Source organism: Cryptotermes secundus, unplaced genomic scaffold (assembly GCF_002891405.2).
Source record: "Cryptotermes secundus unplaced genomic scaffold, Csec_1.0 scaffold611, whole genome shotgun sequence".
NCBI classification, from domain to species: domain Eukaryota; kingdom Metazoa; phylum Arthropoda; class Insecta; order Blattodea; family Kalotermitidae; genus Cryptotermes; species Cryptotermes secundus.
The window spans coordinates 320,824-342,760 of NW_019735565.1; the positions used below are offsets into that span (position 1 = coordinate 320,824).

Genomic DNA, 21,937 nt, shown 5'->3' on the forward strand with positions numbered 1-21,937 from the left:
ATAAAATTGCTTATGGAATATAAAAGTGTAACTAAAATATTATTACCTATAGAAACAATACTACAGAATGCTAAACAAATGCCTTTCGTAGCATGTAAGGTTCGAAAATTGTAGGTCACGGAGACACCGACAATAATTTAGAATCACCTTGTAATGTCGTTATTCGACGTCATCCGCCTAGAAATCGCATAACTCGCCAGGCCGTCCATTTACAAAAAGAAAAATGTGTAGCTTAATGGAACCAGAACAAGCGTTGCGTTCCACAAGTTAGAAATCCTCCGCATTTACGTAGTCCCCGGCTCGAACCTCGGCACAGAGAACGTCTATCTTGACTAAGACTTATGTGGTTTTACATGCCACTCCAGGCAAATGTCAGAACACAAGGGGCGACCTTAAATTAGATACATTCTTTGCAATCAGATATTCAATAATTGTTGTATTCTCCAGCGTGGAGGCAGACTAGTACCTCCACCCTAGTCCTGTAAGTCATAGGCCATGAAAAGAGAACCAAGTGCCCGGGGGTATTGTCACTGGCGGACATAAATACCTAGTTCTCTAGGTTGAGGGTTGGATGCAAGGCTGACAACCTTGCTCTATAAAAATTGTTGCCAAGCAAAAAAGTGAAAACGGATAGTAAATCTGGCATTAACTTCTAAGGAAGGCTATGGCTCATGAAGGGCTAATAAATTGTCTGTTATATATAAGTAATTAAACCGTCGTTATCAACCAAGAATAAATTAATAAATGGATAAATGGTAAAGCTATTCTTGTGCTAACTAAGTAAGCACTATGCCATGAAGGCGTATGGGGGAGTGGATGAATAGACCCACGTTTTCTTGACCTCAGCACTAGCTGGAGGTGAGTGGTGGGCTTCACACCCCGCCCGCTTTACCCCCGGGGGAAAGAGTCCCGGTACCAACAGGATAGGAGGCGCGGTGGGCCCCAGAGGAGGTCTGGACGACATGTAAAAGTGAAAATTCTTGATCCTACTGGGACTCGAACTCCTACCCCTCGGTCGTCCAGACCGTAGCCAGCCGCTATACCGACTGCGCTATTGATAAATAGATAAAGTTAAAAAACATGTTAATTTGTCCGTATGCTTATTAATTAAGCATCGTAACATGAAGACGTATGCGGGACTGGAGGTATAGCATCACCATTCTTGACCTCTGAATTAAATGGAGGTGAGTGGTCAGCTTCACGCCCCTGCAGCTTTATCCTCAGGGAAAGAGTCTCCGGTACCCATTGAACAGGAGGCTGTGTGGGCCTCAGAGCCGGTCTGGACGCTGTGGATAACAGAACAATCGTGTCCCTGTCGGTAATCGAACCCCGGCCGCCCAACCTGTAGCCCGTCGCTTTACCGGCTTATCTAATAAGAATATATGAATGTATATAACAGCAAAGTATGATTTTTTAAAATTCTTTTTGGAACTACTTTTTAATGCGGAAGTACACGACGTTTTACCTTTTCTAATTCCCACAAATTGTTCAGCGCCTTGCAACTCTACAGCTTGGACCTTCCTTTCTTATTTTGGACACTGCAACCTGGCCGCGATTGTTACCCCCTCTGGCCGTCCAGCGTCATTCCCTCTTCTCATTTTAGAGTTTTACGAGCGTGCATGTTCCCTTCCAGAAGTGTGAAAGCTTGCTTGATGCTTCGGGTTTATGACAGGATTATATTGGCTGGTCTAAAGAGGAGCTGTAAATCATTGTGTCGTTAACAGTCTTGGTCCTCGGCCTAACTAACGCAGCACAGCAAAGTTCCTTCAAAAGCCGATAATCGCTTAACTGATCAAGAAATTCCCCGTCTTTTATAGATTCCATTAAGTTCATTATTGTGTTCGTAAGAAGGAGTCTCACGACCTTATCGTGAACCAGTTTCTCATGGGGTGGGACTGAGTCCACTTGGTACTGCGGCCACTGTTTGGTCTACTGTACCAGGCCCAGTTGATAGATGAAGATGATTGTGGAGCAGTCGGTGGAATGCAAATGGGCAGGGGAAACCGAAGTACTCGGAGAAAACCTGCCCCAGTGCCACTTTGTTCACCACAAATCCCATATGACCTGACCCGGGCTCGAACTCGGGCCGCCGCTGTGGGAAGCCAGCAACTAACCGCTTGAGCTATGGCGCGGTCATTCGTGAACCAGTTGAGACCAGTACGTACACATAACAGTCACCACAACACATTGGCGCATAGACCAGGCCATACCTCCAAAACAGGCACAGCAGTTTCATCAGCAATTTTAGACACCTGAAGATGACAAATGTGGGGTAGAAACATGTAGTGCTCTTACACCAGTGACGTAAAAGACAATTAAAAATTTAAAACCTTAAGATTTTAAAAAGAGACTTTCATGTGAGACTAACACGAATATCTTTCACACTCAGTTTAGGATACAGCTGCAGCCTACTTTCCTAATTTCGAAAAAGAAAAGCAGGCTTATGACATCACCTTGCTGTCTATGTCTGTGTATGTGTATCCTCCATATTGTTGCCAAGCAACGGTTAGGTAAACACGTTCCATGGCAACGAATACACACGAATCAGTAGAAGAAGTGCTGGGCTCGTCGTTTTCTACGCGGTCCGTGTCGTATTAAAGGAAAGTAGGAGTTAAGTTCTTCACGGAACTAATTGTAATATTGTCCTATCATGAACCTTTAAACGTTCCAAATCATTTCTTCTCTAATTTTTTCTCCCTGAAATGCTGAAGGCATTTCTTTTTTCCTACAATGGTGCTACATGACCTTCCAGACGCCTTTATCTTCCTATTTATAAGTTGAGGAAGGCAGAAATTATGAATTTCCTTAATGTGTAATTAGCCTGCTTCTTCCTTCTTAGAGTTATATTCCAGACAGTGACCACTAAGCGGAGCAAGGAACACGTAAGAGAGAAAAATTCCTCTTCCTGGCTGAAATTTAAAGCACAGCTGAGCTTGAAGTTCTCATGACGGCGATTATTTTCTGTGAAAGCTTGCTGCTTGCCTGTTTTACTATTCGATCCTGAAGATGGGAGTGATATTTTGCTCCGAAACGTAGGATTGATTCTCAACCATATGGCGTTACAACCCAAAAGACTGTACTCTTCACTGCAAAATCCAGAAGTCATTTATAGTGAAAGAGATCTCCAGAATCACCCTGTATAATTTTGCAACGATGACGTAATAATCCGCGTAACACAAATGTTTTAGGCACAGTAATGCTGATGTTCGTTGATTCCGCTGGAATGTAGCGACCTACATTTGAAACACTCTTCAATATTGACTTACAGAGGTACAGATAAGATAAAGGTAAAGTTGTCTCTGTGCTTAACTGATTAAGCACTACGCCATAAACACGTGTGGGGGGATGGCTGTAGAGATTCATGTATTCTTGACCTCGGTATTAGTAGGAAGTGAGTGGCTAGCTTCACGCCTCGGCCGCTTTACTTCCAGGGAAAAAGCCTCCCGGATAGTCCCCAGAACCGGTCTGGAAGACGTAGAGAAGAGAAAAATCTTGCCCCTATCAAGCCTCGAACTCCGCAGTCTCGGCCGTTCAACTCGTAGCTAGTCGCTATACAAAGTCAGCTATCCCGGCTCGAAAACGGTACAAATAAAAAGCAGAAACTAAACTCTTTGTACGCTGTACAAATTGCATGATTCAATAATTCCAGGTTTAGATATGCGGTTTGGAAATACAAGCGTCTCCATCCGTAGGCAGCCCAAAGGCCCATCACTGTGTATAAGGTTTTAGGTTTTCACGGTCGTGGAGAATTTCATACTGTGGTCTTCCGGGCTGTAGTACAATGTAGCCTCTAAGTGGGTACTAACCATCTGACACGTTATAATCTGTTAGTCGATTACAACATTTCTTGGCACCTTGCAATGTGGTAGGTAGGTTACCAACCTTTTTCGGAAGACCATACTCCGTCCGTTTCCTTCCCCGAAGGTAAGAAAATATACTTCTCCAAAAACGCTAATAACCACGTACCAGACTACACAGTCTCATGAACCAGAAGGGCAGAGCAGTGGTTCATTACCATGTTCACAAAAGCTAGAATTCTTAAGGGCACGCAGTAGCGTAGTTGGTTGAGGCACTGCCATACAAGCCGGAAGACAGCGGGTTTGATTCCTGATAAGATCGTGGGATTTTTCAATTGACCTAATCCTTCCAACCGCACTATGGCCCTGGGGTCACCAGAGTCTCTAATAGAAATGAGTACCAGGAATCTTCCTCGGGGGTAAAGTGCGGCCAGGGCGTAAGACTGACAATTTCACCTCCATCTGTGAGCCGATTTTCTAGAATATGTGGGAGCCTCGACGTCTCACAACCCTTCTGGCCTCCACGGGGATAGCTTTACCTTTTTAAATACATTTTTGAACCACACGGGTCAAATTCTTCCTGTTCGTGTGCTCTGTATATGTGATCACTGCAGGCCGAGATATTTTCCTCGGTATACTGGATATATAGCGATTATTCATATTGTGTTCTCGGTTGTGACACCGTGTAGTCTGTTACCGGATACGGACGTTTCGGAAGAATATACTATATCGTATGGTTCAATTATGTAAGGTAAGGTAAAATTATCCCTGTGTTTAATTAATTAAGCATCACGTCATGAACACGTCCACATATATGGGGGGTGAAGAAATTGCTCCACCTTTTTTGACTTCGGCACTGGATGGAGGTGAGTCGTCAGCTTCAAGCCACGGTTATTTTATCCCCTCGGGGAAAATACCACGGTACCCGTTGAAAAGGAAGCTGGGTGGGATTCAGGATCGGTCTAGAGGCTATGAAAAAGAAGAAAAATTCTGTTGCCCCTGCCGGAAATCAATCCCCTGGCGTCCAGTTAATTGTTTATGTTATATAGGCATGAAAATGAAGAGTTGCATGTTCTGGAATATAACTATAGTCCGATGGAAGTCAACCTGTGTTTCGAAGGAATATATCGTCTCCATCTTCGGGGTAGACATATAAGCCGAGGAAGAAACCAGCATTGCTTGACAATGTTTTCGCACTGGTTTCCTGCTCGGCTTGTTCGTCCACTCTGAAGATGGAGGCAAGCTGTTTCTACGAAATAGTGGTTGAATTTCAAAAACTACACGATATTATATCCCAGAATACAGAACTCTCCATAACCACTGCTGTTAACTAACTTCATGGAGCTGAGCCCTTCTTGAGAAGCCGCCAATTGTGCAGCTACTCAAGAATTTCCCAGCATTTTATGATATCGGAGGGTTCATCACCGTGTTCACAAGAGCCCTCCACTTGCCCCTATCTTGAGCCAGATCGATTCAGTCCATACCACTCCATCTTATCTCTCAAAGATCTGTTTTAACATTGTTCACCAACAACCACTTCTGTTGGAACATTAAATAGGTTATGCAGGCAGATTACGAGGAAGGTACCTGACATACCTCAAGTACAAGGAGATTTCTCAGTTGCTTTACATTGGACAGCCCTGGTAGACTATGACTTACCCCTTGTGCCACCCACAGAACTCTCGCTGTTAACTATAACCAGATATATTTTTTCTCTCTTACACTTAACAATATACCTGTTAGGGTAGCGGGGAATTTGCCTAGACGCTTTACAGGTGCCTTCAAGACACACGATGACAAGCATTTTTAGTCTCCCACTTGCCCTTACACCGCCTGCAATATGGTCTGACCGCCGAAAGAAACGCTACTTAAAGGCTGGACTAACATCGGTACATAGTACACATTGTCAAGGTTGGGACCAGACTCTCAAACAACAAGGCTTCACTCAAAATTGACAGAAAATTCCCTCCTTTGTTACATCCTGTCATCTTTTATTCCTACTTAACCCTTTCCTCCCTTTATTTCCTTGCCGATTCCCCTTCTTCAGCAACTGAAATTGTGAAGCACCACGTAATCAAGACGGACGGAAAAAGAGGTATAATTCCACGATTCTTAACCTTCCCACTAGATGGATCTGAGTGGTTAGATTCACGCCCCGTCCTCTTCTGCCCTAGGAAAATGAGACTGGGTGGTCCTCAGAGGCGGTCTGGACGTCATGGAGAAGAGAGACATCTCTTGTCCCTCCCAAGATTCGAACTTCAAATCCTGGTCTCGTTGCCTAGTCGCTACATCAGTTGTTATCCCGGTTCCGTATAATATGCTATTTTCTTTTCGCTTAGTGGGGGGTGGAGTCCAACTGGGTCCACTCGGCACGGCGGCCACTGATTGGCCTATTGTACCTGCCCCGGGTGATTATGATGATGGAGAATTTAGTGGAATGAAGATTGGCAGGGGAAACCGAAGTACTCGAAGAAAACCCGCCCCAGCGCCACTTTGTCCACCACAAATCCCACTTGACCAGACCCGTGGTCGAACCCGGGCCGCAGCGGTGGGAAGCCAGCGACTAACCGCTTGAGCTATGGCGCGGCCATAATATGCTATATTCGTATATGTGTGACGATTTACGTTCGTAGGAGATGGCGTTTAACGTCGGTGTCCACACACCATTCGATAACATGTCGAACCGGAAACCATATGGGAGCAAGCAGGGGCAGTTAATAATACGAAAACTTATATAACAAATGGATGAGATTTCGCACCAAATTTTAAAACAGACGTTACACTGGTAATTGTATATTTAAAACTGCTTTCTAAAAAGTTCGATCCATTCTAAATGTTTCGACAAAATTCTACGAATCACGGTGTATTACTAGTTGTGTAGGAAACCTTACGGAAGAAAAACCCTATGTAAGTATGTTAGAATTCCCCACTGCACTGGTAGAATGTTAGAAATGTAATCCAGTAACTTTCTAATCGTGACGAAAGTCTACGTCACTAACTGACGATGACGCAAGTCGTTCCCGTAGTAGACGGGGTATATGTGGTCCCACAGTCAATCTAGCCTCCCATGGAGAAAAGAAAAATCTCCTGTTCCCGCTGAGAACCGAACCCCGATTCTTCTTGCTCGTTCACCCGTAACCTAGTCGCTGTGTTCACCGAGATATGGTGGTGCACATGAGGCCCGTGTAAGACGCGGCCCGGCTTTGTAAAAAAAAGAAGACTAAACCAGACTCAAGACCGATTTGCGATGCCTTACTTACTTACTTACTTACTTACTTACTCATGGAGCTGAGCCCTTCTTGAGGAGCCGCCAATTATGCAGCTACTCAAGAACTTCCCAGCATTTTATGGAACCCGAAGGTTCATTACCGTGTTCACAAGAGCCCTCCACTGGTCCGTATCCTGAGCCAGATCTATACAATCAATATCATCCCATCCTATCTCTTTAAGATCCATTCTAATATTGTCCACCCACCTAAGCCTTGGTCTTCCCTGTGGTCTCTTTCCTTCTGGCTTTCCAACCAATATCCTATACGCATTCCTCGTCTCCCCCATTCGTGCTACATGACCTTCCCACCTCATCCTCCTTGACTTGATCGCGGCGATAAAGTATCTCCTTGTTTTAGACCATTCTGGATAGGAAATTTATCAGACAAATGTTTACCTACACGGATTTTACTATACGTTTCGTTTAAACACATTTTAATCAACCTAACTAGTTTCATGGGTATCCCAAACTCTATTAGAATATTGTACAATACTTCCCTCTTAACTGAATCATAGGCTTTCTTGAAGTCTATGAATAGCTGATGTACTGTCTCATTGTACTCCCATTTTTTCTCCAACATCTGACGAATGCAAAAGATCTAATCAGCAGTTGATCTGTTACGGCGAAACCCACACTGATTATCCCCAATAATTTCATCTAACCTTGAGAGAAGAATATTGGATAAAATTTTGTATGCAGTTGATAGCAGTGATATCCCCGATAATTACTACAGTCAGAATTATCACCCTTCTTGTGCACTGGGACAATAATAGTCTCCTTCCACTGATCAGGCAATTTTTCCTTATGCCAAATAGAAGTAATTAGATTGTGGATCTTAGAATGTAATATTTCTCCTCCTTCTTGAATAAGTTCTGCCGGAATTTGATCACTACCTGGCGATTTATACCGTTTCAATTTTGCAATAGCACTTTCAACCTCAAAAGGGCTAGAATCAGGTATTAACGGCTCAGCTGTATCGATTTCTGTCTGCCTAATATCACTGACCCTATGTACATTCAATAACTGAGAGAAGTAGTTCCTCCACCTATTCAAAATGTTGTGGGAATCTGCAAGCAGATCACCGTTCTCATCCTTCACTAAGTTATTACTAGGCTGGTAACCCCTTTTAAAGTCATTTATTCCTCTATACAGGTCTCTAATATTCTTGTTCTTACTGGTCATTGCAAGCTCATCAATTTTATCTCTCAGATATTCCCTCTTTTGTTCCTGAAATTCCGGCTGGTTTCACATCTTATATTGTTCAGATTATCCCCATTTAACTCATTTGGATCCTGTAACCATTGCAATTTGGCCTGCTAATTTTGAGCATCCTTCATCGAACCATGGCTTATGCTTCTTCGGTTCATAATAACCTAGACTCTCTTTGGCAGATATTTTTATATTATCTCTAATAGTTTCCCAATCTTTATTAACATCCACCTCAGTGTCAAAGTTTTCCAAAGCCCCAAACCTATTTGAGATTTTAACACGATACTGCTCTTTACCCTCTACCTCATTTAATTTCTTGAGATTGAACCTCTCCATATTAACTCTGTATGTTGTTTTTTGTACACTGCCAGTCTTTCCCTAACCCCTGCCACCACCAGGTAGTGGTCAGTATCACAATCTGCTGCCCTGAATGATCGGACATCAAGTATACTTGAGTGCAGTCTCCTATCTACCAAAATTTGGTCTATTTGATTGTGTATCTTCCCATCAAGAGATGTCCAAGTAAATTTATGGATGTTACGATGTGGGAATATTGTACTTTTGACAGTAAGATTTTTTGATGTGACAAAGTTTACTACTCTAACTCCATTATCATTACTAATTTCATGCAAACTCTCATTCCCAATTGTTGGTTTGAAAATGTCTTCCCTCCCTACTTTGGCATTGAAATCTCCTAACAAAATTTTCATAGGGCACTTCGGGAATTTATCAAATACAAGTTCTAGTTCTTCATAGAATCTATCCTTTATGTCATCAATTTTATCTTCTGTTGGTGCATGAACATTCGTAACGATGATATCACACCAGCGACCTTTTAGTATTATATATGACATCCTATCACTAATGGATTCTAACCTCTTAACTGCTGATACGATTCTCTTATGTATGAAGAAACGTGTACCTAATTCATGATTTTTATTCCCCTTTCCATAGAAAAATGTATAGTCTCCTGCTGGTGCGATGCCACCTCCATCCCATCTGACCTCCTGTACTCCCGCTAAATCTAACTTATATTTAAAATTTCTTCTGCCACTGCCTTGAGCGAACCTGCCCTATACAAACTTCGTACATTCCAAGTGCTAAATCTCATACCCATTTTCATAAGCTTAAGTCGTTTATCCAAGGAATTCGTCCAGGTCCGAGGCTTTGTGTTCATTTTCTTAACATACTGATTTTTTACGGTGAGGAGTTGTTAGCCCCACGCCCAACTCCCAAGCTGGAGGGCCGCCCCTTGTCGGCTGTCCACGACTGCTTATTCAATATAATCACAGCTTCCCTCAACAACTGGAGGCGTCTCCTCCACCCGCAACCTGAGGACGCGCCACGCCGTGGCGACAGGGACCCACCTAACATGGGATTTGCAATGCCTTCTGAACAAAATACGCGTATCACGGTTTAGAGATTTTCAGATAATATTCAGAGAACGCAGTAACAGATCATCAGACAAGCCGATCACCATGTAGTACATGTGTTCCGGGAAGCCTACAGACACACCCACTCCTCCACCCTACAAACCATCAATGTCTCCTGTCATGGTCGCAACATAAGCTTCAAGAATTGAGAAGGATTTGTTTCAGCTTCAGAACAAGAGCGAAATAAATGCGTTCTGGTCCTCTTGAGGCTACTGATCTTTCTTTCGACGTTGAAGTTGACCGACAGAATTGCTTAAGTTATAATCAGAAAGATATAGCGACTGGCTACGGGCTGGACGGTCGAGGAAGGAGTATGATATTTCTCGGCTGCATCCTGTCTCCTATCCAATAGGTACAGGGGGCTCTTTCCCTGGGCATAAAGCGGCTGGGACCTGAAGCTGATATCTCACCTCAAACTAGTGCCGAGGTCAAGAATAGCGGACCTATACTTCCACTCCCCCATACATCTTCATAGCGTAATGCTTAATCAGTTAAGCACAGGAACAACCTTATCTTTAAAGGTTTCTGACCCTCCTTCTGGGTTAGTACCTAAAAGCAGTGGGGAGGTTTCTGTGCTGTGCCAGCAGGAACTAAGTTCGTGGTAGATTCACAAATGCTACACACATCTGGCTCCTGTACTTCGGCTGAAGGTAGTCCCCTATACGGAGTACTGAGGCTCACCTCGTAAATATGCGGTAAGGAACCTAAGAATAGATACCCCATGGAACTTTTGACGAAACTACTGAGGAGCAAGCGAAAAATAAGAAGGCCCTGATAGTGATGGTTAGAAGATTATAACCAGGGCCCGGATTTTGATGACCTGAAAATATTTAAAAAAATGACCTATAAAATGACCGAAACAATCCAGAAATATTACCTAAAGGAGAAAAGAAAGAACATGTCGCTTCCATGTTATTCACATTTCAGAAAACATATGAAGAAAAATTTCCTAAAATGGCCAAAAATGATAAGAAATGCCCCTAAAAGCCTTAAAATTTACCAAAATATTACCCCCAAATGAAAAAAAAAAAAAATGACTTTAAACCTAAAAATGTCAAAAAATGCCAAAAAAATCTATAAAATTTACATTTCTGTAACCAGCAGCTCATATCCGAAATTTATATATTTAAGAGCATCGCATAGGATACAAGGAAAAAAGATGACATGTCATCAAAATCCGGGCCCTGGTTATAACAGCTGAAAATGAAGAGATGGAGATATGAAAGGTAAAGCTGTCCCTGTGCCTAACTAATTAAGCTCTACGCCATGAAGGCGTATGGGGGAGTGGATGTATAGATCCACATTTTCTTGATCTTGGCACTAGCTGGAAGTGAGTGGTCAGCTTCACGCCCGGGCCGCTTTATCCCCTGGGGAACAAGACCCAGGTACCCATTGGAGAGGAGGTTGGGTGGGCCCAAGGCCGGTCTGGAAGACGTGGAGAAGAGAAAATTCTTGACCCTACGGGACTCGAGCTCCGATTCTTCTGTCGTCCAGCCAGTAGACGGAGGCATAAAATAAAGTAGAAAAACGAGCAACTGACATAAATAAGGCAAGGTTCTTAGAAGAATACCGAATCAAAGAGTAAGTAAATGTTTGTGACCATAGTGTGTTATCAGACTCACACTTAAACTCCGTGGCTTTTAGTCTGCAAGCGAACTATACTGACCGAGCGACCGCCGCTAGTCAGCGAAGTTAGTGCCAACTTTTGCGGATAGAGGGTGTCACGAGGTCAGCGCAACGGATTCCCACGGCCGTTAATCTCGGTTTTCTAGACCGGAGCCGCTACTTTTCCATTCAAGCAGCTCCTCAATTATCCTCAGGAGGCTGAGTGGACCCCGTTCCAGACCCACCATATCTCAGAAAATCTGGTAGCGTCGGGAATCGAACTTGGGACCTCCGGATCTGTAGCCAGGAACTCTGACCACTAGACCACAGAGACCGACACATAACATGTTTGAAATTTTCCATCGTCTGGTTTTCAGCTTCAGATCACACCATCTCGGAGTCTAGTTATGCATGAGGCATAAAACTTACTCTGTTTGGTCAGATATCCGAAAAATCAGAACATGATAACATCTATCCCCAAGCAATGAAGCCTCTAACAGTTGGGACAGGCGTGAATACATTCTAAAATTGTGTTCGTTTATTGAAAATGTGGGCAGTGACATTCATTTGTATGTACTCGTGACTTAAACCACTTCTATCCTCTACAAGTAGAATTTGAAAGAGATTTAAATTAAGTCGAATTCTTTACGACCAAATAAGGAACGCCCTCTTAAAACAACAGACTGACAACTCGCGCTGGGTGTACACGCGAAGGAACCAATTGCGCCTAATGGCGGTATTTCTGGGCAGTATTCCCCCTTCATCCAAATGTGCAATACATTAATTGGTACCAGCGCTTGAAAGACTCGCCACCTAACTGTATTTTAATTACCAGATTGGCCTGTTCCCGACAAAGCTGGCCTGTATAAAACTATAAATATTGCAGCGTACAGAACCGTTGCTATGCAAGGTCTTCGAAACAAACGAGTACAGCCATTGCTATACAGGGGGCGAAGCAACAAACGGCCGCATCTAGGCAAAGGATCGGTAAACAAACCTACAACAATAAGGGAATTGTTGAAAGCGGTGTTTTGTGTTGGGTCCGCTCCGAGGCTATATAAGAGGACTCCGGGCCAGAACCCGTCTGGAGGCGGGTTCGAATGCCTCCACCGTAGACCTGTGAGTCGTAGGAAGCGACGAAAATGGAAGTCTCGAATTTGAGGCAATAAAATATGGTCGAGAGTCCCACGGGAATCGGACTCGAGAATGACTGCGCTGGCGAGCACCAGCAGCATTGTAAACGACAGACCAGCCCTGTCGTCAGAGAGAGAGGGCTCCACAGCAACGAAATCGCAACTGCCTGAAAGTAATAAAAATCTGGTCGTAAGCCCGAGATGGGTGCTTTACTCCAAGACAGACTGGCCGACTGACCGTCGGTCGTAACATATGACTCGAGCTCATTATTAGAAATTACTGGAGAAGAGAATCCAGGAGACAGAAGACAGAATACGACAGAAGAATACAGAAGGATAAAGAAGAGCAGACTAGAGGCTAGTGCAAGATCCAGACAACAGTGAGAGATTAGTTATCCAGAAGGAGTCAAACGTGTGAACTGTTGTAATCAAGTTAAATTGTAATTGAGACGCATAATAAATCCAATAAACAAATTTAGAACTCACAATATCAGCCATGCGTACCTCCCTACATGTGACAATATGAAGATAACATTAGGCGACACTGTAGCTTCGTGACGGATGAACTGTAAGTTCTGATCCATAAGACAAACCTACACACGAAGAACTCATAACACGAACTCCCACATTCATTTTTACTATTTCCTAAACTAAAGTATAATTAGAATGATCAAGTCAAGAAGGATGAGATGGGTAGGTCATGTAGCGCGAATGGGGGAGAAGATGAAGGCATATAGGGTGTTGGTGGGAAAGCCAGAAGGAAAGAGACAACTAGGAAGATCAAGATGTAGGTGGGTGGAAAATATTAAAATGGATCTTAGAGAGAAAGGATGGAATGGTGTAGATTGGAATGATCTGGCTCAGGATATGGACCAGCGGAGGGCTCATGTGAACACGGTAACGAACCTTCGGGTACCATAAAATTCTGGGACGTTCTTCGAGTAGCTGCACAATTGGCGGCTTCTCAAGAAGGGTTCAGCTCCATGAGTGTGATTTTATAAACTATACTTCATCTACTGTGCGCATGCGTCATCGTTGGTGACGTAGATCGTTATGTCATCATTCGGATGATGCTAGATCCTGATTTTCAAAATATTTCCGATATTCCTACGCCGATGGGATATTCAGATGCACTTAAAACACTTTTTAAGGTTGGCTAAGCAAGGTGTGACGTCACACTGGTTCGCAGAGCGGACAGACTAGAGCATTTCTGTTTATACACGCCTTAACGTGGAATGGGATGTTATACATGCAGGGTAAACTAAACTAGCTGTGGATGGGTTTTGGATAAATAGTGCAGATTGACTGCGTAAGATGGACGACAGTGACAGTTGAAGTGGTGGGGAAGAGGGAAGATCAAACACTTGGCGCTGGAAATACATGATGCAAGGCGTGACTCTGGAGACTGTCTGTCCGTGACAGGCAACCGTGGATCATATAACAGGGAAGAATATTGAAAGCCAAGCTCCTAATTGCGGCATTCTTTGTGGCATCCAGCCAGAACACATCCTGTAACCCGAGAGCTTCCAAGACGTTCAGTATTCTTTCCAATCTCCTGCTTCCAAGACAAAATATTTCTCAGCTGGATGCCATGAAATTACGCCGTAAGTTTAAAAGAATCTCTCAAAATCGGTTCCTTAGAATATATAAAATTTAACAATGAAAAAAGCAAATATTTGTTACTTGTTACCGAGCAATCAGTAACGTTTCTGACTTGGATTCGGGAAATGCCTGGTTTGAATCTCGGTCACTACATCGGTCATACTAACCGAGCTCCTTCGTGGGTTTTCTCAGTCCCTCGATGAAAATAGAGGGATAATATAGCAGGGTAGGCCACAGCTGCTTCCTTCCACATCCTTTCTAATTGGTTATTCCTTAGCTATCTTAACATTCTACGGACAGCAGTAGCGACTGGATAGGGGCTGGACTTCGAGTCTCGGTGATGGCAGAAATTTTCACTTCTCCGTGTCGTCCAGACCTGCTCTTGGTCCCACTCAGCTTCCTATCCAATGGATATCGGGTGTAAAGTGGCCGGAGAGTGAAGCTGACCACTCACCTCCAACTAGTGCCGAGGTCAAGAAAACGTGGATCTATACATCTACTCCCCCATACGTCTTCATGGTGTAGTGCTTAAATAAATAAAAATGGGGACATTTTACTTTCTTTTACCATTCTACACTATGAATTCAGGTACTGACAGCTTCATATAAATAAATAAAGAACGCAAATGATTAGGTTTCAGTGAGAAAAGCGAAATGCTCCTTCTCTGTCTGGAGTATGGATGCTTCCTTTGTCAGTGTCACAACACATAATGGCTGGAGCTTTAAAGAAGGAATAGGAGGTAAAGTTGTCCATGTGCTTAATTAATTAAGCACCACACCACGAATACGTGTGTGTGTGTGTGTGTGGGGGGGAATGGTGATATAGCTCCAACATTCTTGAACTCGGCACTATATGGAAATGAGGACACCTTCGTGCCCCAGCCAATTCACCCCCGAGGAAAGAGCTCGAAGTAAATATTGTATAGGAGGTAGGGTCGGCTCCAGAGCCGGTCTGGACGAAGTGTAGTGGGGAAAAGTCCCTTTGCCTTTATCGGGAAGTTACCTACTGTCGCCCGACCTGTAGCTCGTTGCTATACCGTCTGAAGGGATAACGAAATTTTGCTGATGTAATTAAAATATTGGGAATGAGTATTCGAATCGTGCTGAGAAACCTACTTACATAGAAACTCTACAGTAATAGGACCTATTTACATAAAAACTTTATAGCAATGGGACCTACTTACATAGAAACTCTACAGCAATGGGGCCTACTTACATAGAAACTCTACAGCAGTAGAACCTACTTACATAGAAACTCTACAGCAATAGGACCTACTTACATAGAAAATCTACAGCAATAGGGCCTACTTATATAGAAAATCTACAGCAATAGGACCTACTTACATAGAAACCCCACAGCAAGAGGACCTACTTACATAGAAACTCTACAGCAATAGGACCTATTTACATAAAAACTCTACAGCAATCGGACCTACTTACATAGAAACTCTACAGCAATGGGACCTACTTACATAGAAACTCTACAGCAATGGGACCTACTTACATAGAAACTCTACAGCAATGGGACCTACTTACATAGAAACTCTACAGCAATGGGACCTACTTACATAGAAACTCTACAGCAATGGGACCTACTTACATAGAAACTCTACAGCAATGGGACCTACTTACATAGAAACTCTACAGCAATGGGACCTACTTACATAGAAACTCTACAGCAATGGGACCTACTTACATAGAAACTCTACAGCAATGGGACCTACTTACATAGAAACTCTACAGCAATGGGACCTACTTACATAGAAACTCTACAGCAATGGGACCTACTTACATAGAAACTCTACAGCAATGGGACCTACTTACATAGAAACTCTACAGCAATGGGACCTACTTACATAGAAACTCTACAGCAATGGGACCTACTTACATAGAAACTCTACAGCAATGGGACCTACTTACATAGAAACTCTACAGCAATAGGGCCTACTTACATAGAAATTCTACAGCAGTAGGGTCTACTTACATAGAAACTCTACAGCAAGAGGACCTACTTACATAGAAACTCTACGGCAATAGGACTATCTACATAGAAACTCTACAGCAGTAGGACCTACTTACATAGAAACTCTACAGCAATAGGGCCTACTTACATAGAAATTCTACAGCAGTAGGGTCTACTTACATAGAAACTATACAGCAAGAGGACCTACTTACATAGAAACTCTACGGCAATAGGACTATCTACATAGAAACTCTACAGCAGTAGGACCTACTTACATAGAAACTCTACAGTAATAGGACCTACTTACATAGAAACTCTACAGCAATAGGACCTACTTACATAGAAAATCTACAGCAATAGGGCATACTTACACAGAAAATATACAGCAATAGAGCCTACTGTATAACACCTTAACAGCAGTGGTTACAGTCAAGAGCATAAGTTGAGAGTGGAATGGACGAAATCCGAAAATTCCGCCGCTCTGACCTACGTTGGTTAACAAAATTTCCTGCCTCATATGAATAAAAAAAATTCTTCCCTTGGGAATGCTCAGGCCGTGGGTGACTTCCATGCACGACTGTACCTAAAATGGCTTTGTGAGTGTGCTGTTATCAGGTGGTGACGTATATCGTTACGTCATCATTAGAACGTTACTAAATTCTGTTTTCAACGTCAGATAGGAACCAAAATTGCCATACCAGAGATCTCGTTGAGCATCTAGGGACTTTTCTTCCGAAAGGTTGGCTATTCAATGTATAAAATATTGTGACGTGACACCTGAGAGTAGGAATAGTGCAGCGAGAAGACACGACTGTTGCTACGCAACGGCCAGGTAAATATGCGCAACAGATACGCTCGCAACAATACAAGAAAGAGGCACTTTCTGTGCGGTCCGTGCCGAGGCTATATACCGAGGACCAATGGGGCAAGTAGTTCAGATGAAAATTAACATGTTCGCGGTATAGGACAAGGTGAAGCCAGACACAGAAAATATAAGAGGCTTAAACTTGGCGGTGGTCAAGCTTACGGCCGTTCAAATGACTAAGATGCCGTTGTAGCATAAGATATGTAAGTCAGGCATGATCTGCTTTGTAAAGTCTGTATTGACAGAGGACTTGTGTGTAGTGCAAAAGGAAGAGTTTTCAATAATATGTTATATGTGCGAAATATACACTTGCCGAAAGGCGAAGCGTATTCATAAGAGACAAACCCATCTTCTCTTCAGAGGGGATGTTACATAAGGACTATTACCGTAAAGTTCGGTTGGGAAAAAGAATCTCTGGTCGTGGGCCTCAAGGGGTCTGAAGCCGAGACGAACTGATAGGCGTTAAACCGCCAGTAGATAAGTAACTATGAGTCTGACTCTGACTCTGAAGTCGTTCGGTTGAGAGTTGAAGGACTGAAGAGTACAGAAGCGCACAAGGACGAGATTGGAGCATGTCATAGTGATTTGTGAAGTGGGTTGAGAGTGACAGCGTTATTATTAGTCACGTCAACCCCTTACACGTGACAATATGCTCAAATATATTTAGACAAAACATACCACGCCGTCTGCTTGGTCCGCCTTCTCAAGTCTTCCTCTCCTTCACATATAAGTTACTGTTTTATATTTATCAGATGAGGTCAGGTCGTCATTACAGTCCAACTGCTTCGTTATGGAAACCTCTGTACTGAAACAATCTCACGCGCCGACTAGTATGCCTTTAAGATTTCCTATCCCCCAAACCATAACTCTTTCCACAGAACATTTCGAGAGGATTCTTTTGTGTCCGTATTCTCGTTCTCTTACCTGTGAAACTGGTTCACACAGGAGTCGCCTCCAGTGTGTCTGATGTTGTGATACTTACACTGAGTCTCGGTTTCACCGCTTGAAGGCGCTGACTTACCTCTCATCACAGGTACAGTGCATGATAGTGTTGATACGCCAGTTAAAGAGTCCATATTTTTCCTCGAAAGCTGAGATGAAAACTGGACAGGAGGTATCATGGACTCTGCAACACTTGTCTGCTTTCCCGAAGCCACCAAGATGTGTATACTTGTGGGCAGTTCTCCCCTTCCCGCACCATTTTGTGCCCGGCACTCGGAGTAAATCCATCAGCTCTCGTTTTCTCCTGTAAGGTTATGACCATCTCGCTTACCTTGTCCGGCACTGATAGCTTCTTACTGGACGGCCAACTCTCTGTGATAACATGGACAACAAATGTCTCACAAACATCTTTCGGCGACATTGTCACACGTTTACTATGTATCATTACGCCGTAATTCAATCTGAAAGAGTTTCAAGTATCTCGTTTCATTATCTGTATCATTTAGCCGCCAGAGCAGAACATAAGAGCAACTAATGTGTTTTCTGGCAGACATGAGAGAATTGCTTCTGGAAAGATTCGATTCTTGAAATATCGAATCATTTGATCAGATTTTCGAGATGTCGAATCGTTTGATCCAATTCTCGAGATATCTTATCACTTCAAGGTACCAAAAAAAACGTAAAAGGTAAAGTTCTGCTGTGCTTGATTGAACTGCACGCTATGAAGACGTATATGGAAGAGGAGATAAAGTTCCACGTTTTCTTAACCTAGGCATTAGACAGAGGTGAATGGTCAGCTTCATGCAGACGCCAGCATACGCTTGAGTTAACTTTTGGTCGGCTACAGAGTCAGTCTGGAAACTGCTGAGAATCGTATATCGATGTATCGGTTCTGGAACCGTAGTCCAATTGCTCTGCAGAGAGAACTAACTCTTAAAGCCATCGATTGATTCTTTAAACAAAGAATTTAAGTACTCGGGAAAAAAAGTAAATTTGTCCCTGTGCTTAAGTAAGCTGTATGCCATGAAAACATATGGGGAAGTGGATGTGTAGATTCACGTTTTCTTTTTTACCTTGGAAACAGGTGGAGGTAAGTGGTCAGCTTCATGTTCCGGCCGCTTTACTCCTGGGGAAAAATCCCTCAGTACGAGTTAAATCTGGGATGTTTTCTTGCAGGAGTAGAACCAACGACGATGAGTAACCGTGACTGTATGTATGAGAAATAGCCCGTGAAATATTTGCATGTTTCTGTAATTTTTAAACGTAAAATGGGAAGAGGGACCTCATGGGTTAACCCTACTCCGTAGGGCAAATATTCATTTAAATTTAGATCTGTATAAAGAAGCAGATATGGGAAGGCATACACGCTAAAGTGCATCCAGAATAAATATAAAAATGCTGGCAATGGAATTTGCAGTAAATCATACATTTTTACAAGAATGAAGAAGTGAATGATTTCTATGAGAAACTGAGCCGGTTTGCATAGCGGTACCGATTTCAATTTTTATTCGGGAGATTCTAGATTCAAATCCCAACCGTGACGCGGACTATCTCAAGTTTCCTTTTTGTGGTTTTTATACAATCCTTTCAGACCAATAGCCGGAATAGTACGTCTGTTAAGGTTCGGCCACACAGAGCGCTACGCTATGTTCGCTACGTACGCTACATATGCTGTGTACACTCTGCGACGCAGCTAACATAGGGAACATAGCGTACGTAGCGTACGGAAGTCTGTGTGGCCAGTCACATTGGCAATAAAGGGAGATATTTTTCTGTTCGTATAGCGAACATAGCGTACGTAGCGCTCTGTGCGGCCGAACCTTCAGACCAAGATCGCCTCCTGCCAGAAGCATTCAAATTCCTCTGGTCATCCCACATTTTGATGCTACATATTCTAGCTACTGACAGCATCGTTAAATAACCAACTTGTACACAGAAGTTACACTGTGTACAATGAGTATCTGTACCTCTCATCCTAAATTCTTGTTTCAGATTTACTGACGTTTGTGAGAGATGCGTTGTCTCGGCTCTGCCGAAGCGGAAACTTAAGGATATGACCTCACTTCCTTCATACCTTCTGTCACAGTGACAGTGGCTGACTGAGAAAGGGCGGTAGTTGAAGAGATGGTACTTAGTGGAGAACCCGGAAATTGAATGTGGACACATGTCGTGACGTCGGCAGCAACGGTCCAAGTTGGACAATCCTCCGAGATCCACGTAGTCATTTGCTAGACGTTTGTGACCACACCACTTGGTGCCCGGTGCTATAAACATATCCCCTATACCGCGCTTTTTCCTGTAATGCCATAAAGGGTAAGGGTACTTAGAGTGGATCATTAGGAAATGTTACCAAAATATACGGTAACAGCGCCACAGCATGAGCGGTTTGGTTCCGGCTTCGGTCTGCGGAGCATCCCGTGACTTCATATGGGATTTTTGGTGGACGAAATGGCACTGGAGCAGGGTACTGTCTAATTTCTCTGGTTTCACACTGCTAATCATTATTACAACACGTAAGAACTGAAGCCTTCACGGCACCCAAACTTTATAACATTTTCTCGGTCAATCAGCCGTTTCAACTGGTTAAAAATTACTGATGTTCCAGGAATCATCTCTGTCCCTGTCATCAGTGTCTGATGTCATCGTGAAGACAAGAATCCTGGCGCAGCCTTGCTGCGTCCCATAGAAGGATCTAAATTAACAATATCCCCCTCCCAGACAAGAATTTGGCTTCAATTTGCGGCTGATGGTCAGACTCGTTACGTGACTGGCTTATGCTGATTGCACGATGATTTCAGTTAGTTAAAATTAGTCAATTGGTGACGAATTCTTGTCGGAAGGGGGGGGGGGTTCGTTAACTCGGATCCTTTTGAGATATGAAGCGACGCTCCCGCAAGATACTTGTCTTCGTGACAACATCGGGCACTGATATACAGTACTGACAAGGCCGATAGCCCGAGATTTATCATCTCACCGTTACTCAGTTTTCACGTTCCCTAAGATGTGCGATAGATTTGATAAGGCAGCCCATAATCACATCCTCCATTGCTAACTTCAAGGTTTCAACTATGACCCTGCACTTGGCTAGGCAAAAACTAACGAAGCTACTTATGTACTATTAGTTCTCATTCATTCATTGTCCAATAGAAAGTGCAGTGTTGACAGTTTCGTCTCATGAAGGATCACTGTTTCATTCTAGTTTTGTATGGAATTTGGTTACGAAATATGCTGTACAGTCCTGTAATCGAAGAACGAAAGAGGGGTGGAACAGAACACGATAAATGACATATACCTATAATCTACGATATTAGAAAATTTATATTATCACCGTTAACATTTTTCTTTCATTTTGAAATAATTTTACAATCTACTCAATATACATAAATAGAGTAATTAGTAAAAGGGATGGGTGTGTGTAATATTGAAGCAGATATCATCCTTCGATGACTCTCTGGTGCTTATCTAATGAGATCCTCTGGCCACATTCTATTTAGTCTTCTTTCTATTGCTGGTTGGTTGAAGAGGTTTCTTATTAGTTGGTTGTTGTTTTGAGTGGTCCGGTTTTTGTGTTTCTCCGCGTATGCTCTGATGACTTCTGTTACATGTGGTATGCTTAGATCATTGTGTAAGGTAGCGTTTGGTACGTACCAGGGAGCACTAACTACTCGTAGTTTTCTTAGCGTTTTGGAATGGAACGTTTGCAGAATTTCTGTGTTGGCAGGTTCGCTGCATCCTCATAACTCTATCCCGTACGTCCAGACTGGTTTTATTATCGTTTTGTATAGGATTATTTTGTTTTCAAGAGATAGCTGTGATTTTTTGTCGATCAGCCAATTCATATTTCTGGTTTTGAGCTCTAGTTGTCTTCTCTTAGCTTTTATATGCGTTCTCCACGTTAGTTTCTCGTCAAGGTAGAGTCCTAAATACTTAACTTCCTGTTTGATGGGTATGAGCGTGTTGATACTAACTTGTGGGCAGACAGCTCTTCTTGTTGTAAATGTTATTTTGGAGGATTTTGCAGGATTTACTTTGATTCTCCATTGTTCCATCCAGTTTTGGAGTGAGTTGAGGTGTTGCTGCAATTATAAGTTTTGAACGTTTCGTTTTTGGCTTGTTTTATG

The 21,937-nt window shown here is 43.0% G+C and overlaps 1 protein-coding gene across 3 annotated transcripts in view; it reads right to left on the reverse strand.

Moving 5' to 3' along the window:
• Window positions 1-21,937, reverse strand: part of LOC111869639 — a 95,956-nt gene that overhangs the window by 39,578 nt on the left and 34,441 nt on the right. The window contains exon 3 of one of the 3 annotated variants that reach the window (XM_033753506.1): window positions 19,891-20,112. The exons of 1 other annotated variant lie outside the window; for it this stretch is intronic. In XM_033753506.1, coding sequence (XP_033609397.1) covers window positions 19,891-20,112 — 222 coding nt within the window. Of the gene's footprint in view, window positions 1-17,895; window positions 18,121-19,890; window positions 20,113-21,937 lie in introns of all 3 variants that reach the window. One more of the 3 variants, XM_023861305.2, reaches the window with a different exon arrangement.